This window comes from Berghia stephanieae, chromosome 9, assembly GCF_034508935.2.
Source record: "Berghia stephanieae isolate SIO BIC M18660-M18661 chromosome 9, UCSD_Bste_1.3, whole genome shotgun sequence".
NCBI classification, from domain to species: Eukaryota; Metazoa; Mollusca; class Gastropoda; order Nudibranchia; family Aeolidiidae; genus Berghia; species Berghia stephanieae.
This window is the reverse complement of record NC_088368.1, coordinates 13,779,801-13,792,468: the sequence shown is the minus strand read 5'-3', so window position 1 is coordinate 13,792,468 and position 12,668 is coordinate 13,779,801. Positions and strand designations below refer to the sequence as shown.

The window sequence follows — 12,668 nt, the reverse complement described above, 5'->3', positions numbered from 1 at the left end:
AATTCGAACATCAGGTCCATTTAAAGTTAGTACAGTTTTGACACAATGGGTCGCAATGGTTTTTGTTTTTTTTAACAATGAGACATAAAAGCAACATTAAGATGTGATGAATTGTGCATTTTTTGAATATTAAAAATAAAAAAAGTAAGAAAAGCAACAAGCTTTATAACTTGATTCCCCTTTTACTCACCTCCAGTTAATAGATTTATTCCTTTGTTTTTGAATAAATTTGTTGGGTGTTCTTTTCATCCAAAATAATGCATAATCTTACCGTGATCATATTTGTAAATAATACATCCCTATTTATGTTCTGCAAAAATGGCATTATGGGTCAATAAATGTGTTTACTAACCCTGTTTAACTCTCTCTCTCTGTAACTATAACTTACCTTGTGGCCTTTTTCAATGCATCCTTGTCCCTGTCACCACGATCCCTGGAAGAATTGACAATTTCCTGAAGATGTTCCTTCTCGATTCTATCCTGGGCCAGTTGACCCTCCAAACTCTGGGGGAATACAAAAAAAAAAAAAGATATTATTCTGACTATACATAATAAGTAAGGAATTCTGATAGCTCTGTTGGTAGAGCACTCGATTCACAAACAAAAGGACCAGTATCGATTAAGGGTCTAGTTGAGTTTTTTTCCTGATCCCCCAACTTCAACCAGCACTGATTGGGTTGGTTAGGTATGGTGGAAATTACTTTGTAATTGACTAGTGTTTCATCCTAAGGGTAGCAAGCAAGTTATTGGTATTGTCCATTTAAATCACTAGAAACTGGGATAAATTTAAGGTCCACGTGCCTTACGTGGCTCTGAAGGACTACTTTAATAATGAACATAAAATTCTATTGTCTTAAAACTGGGAAAATCAAAAAGTTACATCAATGCTGTCTAATGGATGCTGATTTTTTTTTTCAAAACATCCTTTTTTATTGTCAACTTTCATAGAGAAAACAAAGATTTTTAAAATGCAATTGAAAAAAAACAATAAATCAACAACAACTAAAAAACCCACAACAAATATGATAATACAATTTTATCTAAAACTTCGTGTTCTTTTATCAAAGATAAATACTAGAAGAGGGTCATCATCTTTAAGGTTATGTAAAAATGACATTTTATTTTTCTCCAGCAAATTGAGTGGAAATACGGATAACTATGGATAGAAAAAGTAAAAGCTTAAACATATTCTTTTGAATGTTTACCTAATTGGCAATAATCCTTGTTTAGTTTTTGTATTTTAAATAAAAAATAATAAAATTCCCTTTATTCATCTCATAGGGGAAATTTGTCTTTAGGGTCTATTCCAAAGGAAGACTGGAATAACCCAGGCGTTAGCCGCAGTGCAGCACCACAAACTGAGCTAGGGTGAGGTGACTTGCTCAGGGCCACACCGTGCAGTGGGTATTCGAACTTGGTACCTTACGGGTACAGAGCAAAGACTGTACCACTGAGCCACACTGCCCAATCATTTTTTTTGATTTCCGGGATTTTTAATGTTTCTTTTTTTTTCATTCATTCATTTTTTTAAAACTCTCATTGTTTAATTTCAGTTTGTTTTTTTTAAACAACAAATGACATACACACAGAGTGACAAAATAAATTAAGTTTTCAGTACAAAATTCAGGCATAGTAAATGAAAAAAGTAAAATGTAAAATAGAACCTTACCCTGATCTGGACAGCCAATCTGTTACAATCTCCCTCTTTTGTCCTCAGCTGTTTCTGTAAATGTCCTCTCGTGTGCTCCAGAGAACCCTGGAGATTACTTAAGGCAAGTCTCTCATCCTGTGAAATAGATAAGAAACTTTAATTACTATAATTAATTAAATAAAGTTTGTGGCGCTGCACTACAGCTGATGCCCGGGTTATTCCAGTTTTCCCTTGGAATAGAACCTAGTGACAAATTTCCCCTATGGGATGAATAAAGGGAATTTTTGTTGTCTGTTTGTTTAACCGATGGACGGAGGTCCTGATGGCTCGTAAAATAGTCTCTCTGATGTTCAAAGTGGCCACTTCAATTTATAAATTTATATACACTGCTTAAGTCATCACGTAGAAGATAAATTAACTTTCATATAAAATGGTTCATCATTTAAACTGAAGCATACATTTAACTTCACAGAGTGATACTTTTCACCAACAGTCATCTATGTCAACTTCTAACCAAGCAAGTACCACAAACCATGTTAAATTTAAGTACGGTTTTGTCAAGAATAAATTTTAAATTGTATCTAGCGTTTATGTGATTACTATTGAATGACTATAATAATAATAATAATAATAATAATAATAATATAATCAACATCTGATACCTTTTCAATCCTGAGTTGATTTCTTAAATCAGCAATCAGACCTTCACACTCCAGTAGCTGAGATCTCAGTCTCTGTGGAAAATAGAAAATATCAATTTGTTAAAAATCAAGACAATGTATACAGTGCCTGTCCAGAATATATCAACATTATCATTATTATCATCATCATCATCATCATCATCATCATCATCATATTCATCATCATTATCATTATCATTATCATCATCATCATCATCATCATCATCATCATCATCATCATCATCATCATCATCATCATCATCATCATCATCATCATTACTATCATTATTATTATCATCATAAGTATTATTATTATCATTATTATTATTATTATTATTATTATCATTATTATTATTATATTATTATTATTATTATTATTATTATTATTATTATCATTATTATTATTATTATTATTATTATTATTATTATTATTATTATTATTATTATTATTATTATTATTATTATTATTATTATTATTATTATTACTGGGATTATTATAGACAGCATAAGCTATCCTTCAGAGCCATAAGACTGGTGATCCAGAGTCATCCTATTTCTATAATATTGAACAGTCAGTAACAAATGCTTGCTACCCTTTTAAATAGGACACTGTAGACATGATAAATTCTATTCATTATAAATATTGTTACTGACCTCATTAGCAAGGTCTCCATCAGCCACTTTTCTAATCAGAACTTCTCGCTGCTCACTGAGGTGAAGCCCTGAAGATTCAATGCGATGCTGGTCTCGTAAAAGGCGTCGGAGTGTACGATTAGTTGTCTCAAAATCAGCCATGGTGTCTAAAAATAACTCCCTCTGTTTAGCCAGACGGGCTTGCTCAGAACTTGACAATCTGGCCTCGTCTTTGTGAATTCGCACTAGATCTTTCAGTTCTCTTACCTGCAATAAGACATTTTTAAAGCAGTTTTTAAAAGAAAATTTTAAAGTCATCTCTTACGGTTATATTTAGATGGTATGTAGAAAGATTAAATTTAGCATTTATTGATTTATTTTCTTTAAAATATATTATTAAAGTTGTAAAAGAATGGATAAGTAATCTTCATAATACACTACAGATTTAATTACAATATTTTTGTAGTGTCACCTAATAGAACATATTAACCCTAATTTACAATTTTTAAAAATAATTCCGCATTCTCAGTTTAAATAATATGATGAGTGATTTTTTTTTTTAAGGATATATATTGCATGCCATGTATGTTGTGCACCGAGAGCTATATTGTATGGGACAGGCCTTATATAAACAAATTACATTATTATTATTATTATTATTATTATTATTATTATTATTATTATTATTATTATTATTATTATTATTATTATTATTATTACTATTATTATTATTTTTTTTATTATTATCATTATTATTATTTCCATTTTCACCTTTTCGTCAAATCTATCTCAGAACCTTAAGAATATGAAGATTTATTTCTACTTTTTTTAAAGTTCATTCCAGAAATAAAAATTAAATACGTAAGTAGCCTTTGCAAATACTTTTCAGACATGACGTGTACATAGCGAGTTCAGTTTAAAAACGAAATGCGCAATTACTAATAGCAAGTCAAAATCTTATATACAAGTTATTATGTGCATATAGCCAATTTTAATTGCACATAATTATGTGGGCAATGAATACACGTAACTACGTTTAGACACTACTTCATAAGATAGGAGAGAAAGAGGCAACACATCAAGAACAATAACTGCTGGGGATTATTTTTTTTCTGTTTACAGTTATCCACCCTTGAGCTAGAGTCGTTTTTGCATTGACAGAGCCGATCTGGCAGCTGCAAGACAGACTCGAGAGTGTTTTTGGCGACCACAGGACAAACACTGGAGTGTACCTGGTGGCCACAATTATACTCTAGAGTCTCTCAGGGGTAGAGTCATTCTTGCGTGGTACACCGGAGGGGCCATAGCCTGACATGGCGATTAATTTTCCTAAAAACCCATTATTAGTTCATGAAAGAGAAAGGTATTTGTTTGTTTTTAAGGGTTTCACAGCGTTTGCAACAAATGTAAGGCCATATCAGCGAAAGTAAAAAGGAGGAAAATGGGATAGTAAAAAGTTCTAGAATTACAATCAAAGTACCCAATAAAAAGGAAGACAAAGGGGAATGAGTTCAAATAGGGAACAGATGTAGATTCCAAGAACATGCTATCAGTGTACTTATTTTGAGATTATCTAAATGTTTCATCCTGACACAACCACAGGTTTCCACTAAGAGGGATTAAAAGAAAAAAAAATTGTCTTTTTTTCACCTTTCATTTTTTTCTTTGCCAAATATCGAAAATTTGCAAACATTTGTAAAAAAAAATTAAAAAATTGCAGATTTTGCGGCGCAATGTAAATCAATGATTTTTTGCGATTTTTTGTGGCCGCATGCAAAATACTGCCATGCCAGAAAAGCAAAAGGTCTTGCACCAATTAACAAATAACAAAAGCTGTAATAATACAATATAACGTTTAAACAAGTTGTGAAAATGTAATAAATATCAATCAAACAATGAGTCACCACAATCCCTTGCATTTGAGCTATCCAAAGCATTTTATTGTATATCTGTGTGGGAGAAAAGTCTGCTTTGTAAAACTGACAAAATATTTGCCTTCAGTTTATCTTATTTATTTTTTATTGGTGAATTTATCTTGTTTAACTACTTTCCTTTTCTAAAATTAATATTTTAACGGTGGCTTGTTTTGTAAAGATACAAACACAAACACATGAGATGGAGAAAAAGAGAGAGAAAAAAATAAAAGAGAGAGAAGGGGGGAGAAAGAAAAAGAGAGAGAAAAAGAGAAAGAGAGAGATAGATAGATAGATAGATAGAGAGAGAGAGAGAGAGAGAGAGAGAGAAGGATAGAGAGTGAGAGAGAGAGAGAAAGGTAGAGATAAAGGAAGGAGAGAATGAGAGAGATACAGAGAGAAAGAAAAGAGAGAGAGAGAGAGAGTGAGAGAAAAAGAGGCAGAGAAAGACAGAAAGAGAGAGAGATAAGGGGAGAGAGAAAATATTAAAAGGTTACTTACAGATTCAATTACTTCCAAATTCAGTTGGCCCACCTCCAATCAAAAAAATAATAATAATAAGCAGACATAACTTTTCACAAAAGCTGCCATCTCAATTTTCTTTTGTAAAAATAATAAAATCTTCCCAAAATCCCCACCTGCTGTGCTGCTGCTTGTCCATCCATCTCTGCCTCTATCAATTTCTTCATCAGCTTCTCCCTCTCGTAGTTCAAAAGGTCCTTTTGGCTCCTGGAAAAAAAGGAGGAATAATATCCCATGTTAGAGACAAAGGAAAATGTGTTTCTTTTTAATGTAACAACAAGATATGAAGTGAGTAGAAAAGTGCCAGAAGACAATAGAGAATAAAATTATTTTTTTTCGCGGCGGTGGTGGGGTTTGAACCTGCGACCTTATTGGTACGACAACTCCGCCTGGCAGGTGAGAGCGTGGCTCTACCGTGTGAGCTATCCACGAACACAAAAATATTCGTTTCAAACCCAAAGTCATTTCTAGATCCCTCTCTCACCCACTTCTTGAGATCGCCGATTCGTTCACCACCATCGCGAAGTAATTTTGACCAGCAGTTAAGCTTAATAGCCAATATTCTCATCACAAACATATAACATAGAAACGATTGAGACATTGAGTATGCTCCGGTGTATGGGGTGAATTTTTAATTCAGAAAAGTGAGTGGAGCAGGCACTTAATTTGGTAACAACAAGATATGAAGTGAGTAGAAAAGTGCCAGAAGACAATAGAGAATAAAAAAATTTTTTCCGCGGCGGTGGTGGGGTTTGAACCTGCGACCTTATTGGTACGACAACTCCGCCTGGCAGGTGAGAGCGTGGCTCTACCGTGTGAGCTATCCACGAACACAAAAATATTTGTTTCAAACCCAAAGTCATTTCTAGATCCCTCTCTCACCCACTTCTTGAGATCGCCGATTCGTTCACCACCATCGCGAAGTAATTTTGACCAGCAGTTAAGCTTAATAGCCATATTCTCATCACAAACATATAACATAGAAACGATTGAGATATTGAGTATGCTCCGGTGTATGGGGTGAATTTTTAATTCAGAAAAGTGAGTGGAGCAGGCACTTATGTTGGTAACAACAAGATATGAAGTGAGTAGAAAAGTGCCAGAAGACAATAGAGAATTAAAAAAATTTTTCGCGGCGGTGGTGGGGTTTGAACCTGCGACCTTATTGACAGTACGGAGAGGGGCAGATGTTGGATCAGACCACCACCTGCTATTGGCAAAGCTTAAGCTCCGACTCAGAAAACACGGGGCCAGATCACATACAAGAAGAAAATTCGAGGTGAATGCACTTGATGGGGAAAAGAATGAGGAATTCAAACTACAATTGAGTAATAGATTCCAACCTCTTACTGAGCTCGAGGAGGACATAGATGTAGAGTCACATTGGGCAAAGATCAAGGAAGTTTACATAACAACTTGCCACGAGGTATTGGGGGTAAAGAAATCGGAACATAAAGAATGGATAAGTCCAACCACCTTGGACCTTATTGAAAAGAGGAGAACAAGGAAGGAACAAGTGAATGCAAGCCGAACAAGGGCTTCAAGACTGGATGCACAAGAGCAGTATCGAGCCATAGCTAAGGAAGTCAAAAGATCTGTGAAGAAAGACAAGGAAGCATTCATGAACAGACTTGCAGAGAAAGCAGAAGCAGCAGCGACTGGAGGACACATGAGGATCCTTTATCAAACTACCAAGACACTTGCTGGAAAATATGGGAAACCAGAGGTACCAGTCAAAGACAAAGATGGGAAAACTATTTTTGGAAAAGAGGCTCAATCTGAACGATGGAGGGAACATTTCAACTGCCTTCTGAACAGACCACCACCAGACAACCAGCCAGAAATTTTGCCTGCAAGGAATGAGCTACCAATTAGCTGTGATCCACCATCGATAGCAGAGATTGTGGGTGCCATTAACAAGATGAAAAGGGGGAAAGCTGCTGGACCAGACCAGATTCCACCGGAGGCTCTAAAAGTTGATGCGGAAAGAAATGCTGAGGCCCTGCACCCACTATTTGAGAGAATCTGGAATGACGGGATATTCCCAAAGGATTGGAAGGAAGGACATCTTATCAAGCTTCCAAAGAAAGGGGACCTCAGTAATTGTAATAATTATCGAGGCATCACTCTTCTTTCTATCCCAGGAAAGGTTTTCAACCGTATTATTTTAGAGAGAATTAAGAATGCAACAGATGCTAAACTGCGGGACGAACAGGCAGGTTTTCGGAAAAACCGTTCAACCACCGACCAGATTGCCTCTCTGCGAGTCATAGTGGAACAGTCTATAGAATGGAACTCTCCTCTTATTGTCAACTTTCTGGATTACGAGAAGGCTTTCGACAGTATTGACAGAGCAACATTGTGGAAAATTCTGGCACATTATGGACTCCCTGAAAAGATAGTAAACCTCATTAAGGAAATGTATGAAGGATCAAGTTGCAGGGTTGTACATGAAGATCAGCTGACTGACAGCTTTGAAATTAAGACTGGTGTCAAGCAGGGATGCTTGCTCTCTCCATTCCTGTTCATCCTTGCCATTGATTGGCTAATGAAGGAAACCTCCAAAGGGAGAAGAAATGGGATACAGTGGACCCCCTGGACACAGTTGGATGATCTGGATTTTGCAGATGATCTGGCTCTTTTGTCCCACACCCAGGACCAGATGCAAACAAAAACCACAATTATAAACAGCCTCTCGGAATCAATTGGTCTAAGAATACACCCTGCAAAGTCAAAGGTCTTGAGGATAGGTACGCGTCAAAGGGAGCAGATCAAAGTAAAAGATCAGGAACTCGAAGATATAGACACTTTCTGCTATCTCGGAAGTATAATTGACAAGGATGGAGGCACGGAAGCAGAGGTGAAAGCACGAATAGGAAAGGCACAGGCTGCATTCACATCTTTGAACAGAGTTTGGAGAACTAAAGATATCTCCCTTCAACTAAAGCTAAGACTTTTCAACTCAAACGTGAAGTCTGTCCTACTGTATGGATGTGAAACTTGGAACGCATCACAGGCATGTATAAGGAGGGTACAGATTTTTGTAAACAGGTGCATGCGTAAGCTACTCAGAATAAAATGGATGGATAGAATAAAAAATGAAGAAGTATGGAAAAGAACACAGCAGAAACCAGTAGGAGAGGATATAGGAAGAAGACGATGGAGGTGGATTGGACACACGCTTAGAAAGAATGACTCAACTATAACAAAGAAAGTATTGGACTGGAACCCTCAGGGCAGAAGATCAAGGGGAAGGCCACGAGGAACATGGAGAAGAATTAAAGAAGCTGATATACAGAGAAGTGGTAAGACCTGGAATGAGATAAAAAAGTTGGCTCAGGATAGAGAAGGATGGAAACTGTTTGTCTGTGGCCTATACCCTGACCCAGGGTGAAAAAGGCAATGATGAACTCCGCCTGGCAGGTGAGAGCGTGGCTCTACCGTGTGAGCTATCCACGAACACAAAAATATTCGTTTCAAACCCAAAGTCATTTCTAGATCCCTCTCTCACCCACTTCTTGAGATCGCCGATTCGTTCACCACCATCGCGAAGTAATTTTGACCAGCAGTTAAGCTTAATAGCCAATATTCTCATCACAAACATATAACATAGAAACGATTGAGACATTGAGTATGCTCCGGTGTATGGGGTGAATTTTTAATTCAGAAAAGTGAGTGGAGCAGGCACTTATGTTGGTAACAACAAGATATGAAGTGAGTAGAAAAGTGCCAGAAGACAATAGAGAATAATTTTTTTTTTCCGCGGCGGTGGTGGGGTTTGAACCTGCGACCTTATTGGTACGACAACTCCGCCTGGCAGGTGAGAGCGTGGCTCTACCGTGTGAGCTATCCACGAACACAAAAATATTCGTTTCAAACCCAAAGTCAGGTCGCAGGTTCAAACCCCACCACCGCCGCGGAAAAAAAAATTTTATTCTCTATTGTCTTCTGGCACTTTTCTACTCACTTCATATCTTGTTGTTACCAACATAAGTGCCTGCTCCACTCACTTTTCTGAATTAAAAATTCACCCCATACACCGGAGCATACTCAATGTCTCAATCGTTTCTATGTTATATGTTTGTGATGAGAATATTGGCTATTAAGCTTAACTGCTGGTCAAAATTACTTCGCGATGGTGGTGAACGAATCGGCGATCTCAAGAAGTGGGTGAAAGAGGGATCTAGAAATGACTTTGGGTTTGAAACGAATATTTTTGTGTTCGTGGATAGCTCACACGGTAGAGCCACGCTCTCACCTGCCAGGCGGAGTTGTCGTACCAATAAGGTCGCAGGTTCAAACCCCACCACCGCCGCGAAAAAAAATTTTTATTCTCTATTGTCTTCTGGCACTTTTCTACTCACTTCATATCTTGTTCTTTTTAATGTATAGACTTTATGCTTTACAAAAATGATAAAAGATAATCATAACGATAGTAATAATAATAATAATAATAATAATAATAATACACATTTATATAGCGCTCATTCTCGTGTAAAACACAAGCTCTGGGCACTTTACAATATAAATATCAATTTTAAGTGAAAAAAAATAAAATAATAATAATAATTCATAGTAGTGGGAGTAATAATAAAAAAAATACAATATTAGTAGTAGTAGTAGTAGTAGTAGTAGTAGTAGTAGTAGTAGTAGTAGTAGTAGTAGTAGTAGTAGTAGTAGTAGTAGTAGTAGTAGTAGTAGTAGTAATAATAATAATAATAATAATAATAATAATAATAATGATGATGATGATGATGATGATGATGATGATGATGATGTTGTTGTTGTTGTTAAAGTACCCTTTTATAACACTAAATGCCGAAAACTCAAAGCACTTTAAATTTACATCATTGAACTAACCGTATAGGTAATATAGTTATAAGACAGTCCATTGAAATGATTATTATATTATGTGATACTTTCTTCATGTCTATATTGAGGAGAGGAGAAGGAGATCCTTTTTCTTCCTTCATTTTTTTATTTCAAAATTTCTTTTTACTTTCCTGAACAAGTTCTTTTTTTTTATTAAATCAATTTAGAAACTGCTTTTTGAAAGAAAGAAAAACGATAAAAGCATCAAAATATACAAGTATATACAAAGTTTATGGATGAAATAATAAAAAAGGAAAGAAAAATAGAGAGGGAGAGAGAGAGAGAGAGAGAGAGAGGGGGGGAGAGAGAGAGAGAGAGAGAGAGAGAGAGAGAGAGAGAGAGAGAGAGAGAGAGAGAGAGAGACAGAGACAGAGACAGAGGGAGGGAGGGATAAAAATGAGAAATACAGAAAGAAAGAGAGGCTTGTGAGGCCTGAACAATAAATAAGGAACTAGAAAGGTGAATCAACGTATTGGAGAACAAGAGTTTTACAGAGAGATCCTTTGTATGTCATTCCTGGAAATTGGAACTTACAATGATGTTCTTGAAGATGTTAAAAAGTGTCGGGTAGACAGGAGCCATTGTTTGAAATGGTTAAAATGGTTAAAGAAGGAAGCGTTCATAGTTTGGACACTTGGTCAGATACGACAGCTTGTGCAAAGTGGAAGGTCAAGGGAGAACAGGAAGTCAAAAGAAAATGTGGCGGGACAACATCAAGGAATGGACAGGTTTGATGTCATATGGGCTGATACTGATAGAAAAGGTCACTGATCAGGATGAGTGGCACCAGATAGTGAATGCTGCAACCTACAAGTCTCCCTGACTATTTACGTCGTCGTATATAGACGAAAACAGTAAGGACCCCAAAGAGAGAAAGAGCCCAGTCGAACATAGAGGGGGAGACAACTGTCTTACATCAAAGGATTAAAAGGAAAATCATTGAGAGATCCAAAAAAAAAAAAAAAAAAGAAACAGAATAAAACATTGAACGAGGAAAATAAATGAATGTTATTATTAATTACTCCAACACCTGCTTATTAATAAATTTATGTCCATCCCAGAATGAGTCTTTACAATCCAAAGCATTGGATAGGATTTTTTTTTAAAGAAAGATTTAAATTAAAACATAATAATCCATTTTCTTGAAGAATTGTAAATGTTTTGGAAAAGGAAAGTAATAACTTTAAATTTATGAACAACACACTGGCCTCAGATATCTGCCGTTATTTTAAATAACACGGCATGTGCAATGTTAACCAAATAGCACATACTGTGTTCTTTTAAAAATGGCAGAGATGTAGAAGACAAAGAATCTGATAAATAGACCCATCACAAAATAAAAAATGTTACAACAGCATATACAACAGTAGGGTCTTTATCACAAGAGTTTTATTAATGTTGTGTGACTGGAAATTGGAACGTTCTGTTGTAAATGCACAATTGTGGAATGGGCGGTTGTTTAATAGAATAATTCTGCAAAATGCGGAATTGTAGGAAAAACTGCATCCAGTTAAATCTGCAGACTGAAAACTTAACCATTTCCACCGAGAAGCTATGAGATTCGGGCAAATTGGAACTCTTTGAAGTAGACCTGCCATAAGGGTCATGAAGTTTATCCTAGTTCTTTCAAGTTTTAATTCCAAAGTTAAATATCAATAGGCCTAAATAATTCTTTGCATATTGATGAATCAAATACTGTTACATCTAGTTCTGGGACCAGAATTTACACAGCTCTCTTATTGGTTGGATGATTCTCACCAAAAAAAACAAACATATAAAGTAACTCCTAAATCGTTTGCTTGTTTTTGTTTTGGTTAGTTTTGTTCTTTGTTTTTATTCCTTTTTGTTTCCTTGTTAGTCTAGTTTGTTTTTCCATATTTGTTTCCTCTATTTTCATTTTTAAAATCTAAAATCTACACATTTCATAAATTGCTCTGAGTGCTTTAAAATTGAAAAACTGAAAATTTAAAGTCAGTTTATATATCTAAAGGCCAGTATCGAAAGGAATGAAATAAAAGAAAGAGCTAAAGCATACAACATGAAAAGAATGGAAATGGTCAAGGGACTAAAATGTTTGTAGATAAGGAGCTAAGTTGTCTTACACCCATTTTGTAGGATTTTTTTCGTTGTCTTTCAAATTGTCACCATTGGCATATTTCATGCCTTTTCTAGCGTTTTGGAAAAGAAGAGGAAGCAAAAGCAATTGATATATATGATGTATTATACACTGTAATGAATGCAGATTAACAGAAATAAAATAATATAAAAATAATAAGCAAATTAAAAAGTTAAACAAAATTACGTCAAACCGAAATCATGCACGTCCTAGTTTCCTAGTAAATCACAATGGAAAAAGTGAATCATGGAAAGGACAAGCATGATAATATAAGAGTATTT

General features: G+C 35.5%; 1 protein-coding gene across 8 annotated transcripts in view; it reads right to left on the bottom strand.

Annotated features, from left to right (window-relative positions):
• Positions 1–12,668, bottom strand: part of LOC144979729 (outer dense fiber protein 2-like) — a 50,933-nt gene that overhangs the window by 23,272 nt on the left and 14,993 nt on the right. For 4 of the 8 annotated variants that reach the window (XM_078926689.1, XM_078926685.1, XM_078926690.1 and 1 more), the window contains 6 exons: positions 12,374–12,439; positions 5,516–5,606; positions 2,986–3,231; positions 2,314–2,385; positions 1,670–1,786; positions 389–504 (listed from right to left, as the gene is read on the bottom strand). In XM_078926689.1, coding sequence (XP_078782815.1) covers positions 389–504; positions 1,670–1,786; positions 2,314–2,385; positions 2,986–3,231; positions 5,516–5,606; positions 12,374–12,439 — 708 coding nt within the window. The remainder of the gene's footprint in view (positions 1–388; positions 505–1,669; positions 1,787–2,313; positions 2,386–2,985; positions 3,232–5,515; positions 5,607–12,373; positions 12,440–12,668) is intronic. The other 4 variants (XM_078926687.1, XM_078926692.1, XM_078926688.1 and 1 more) reach the window with 1 other exon arrangement.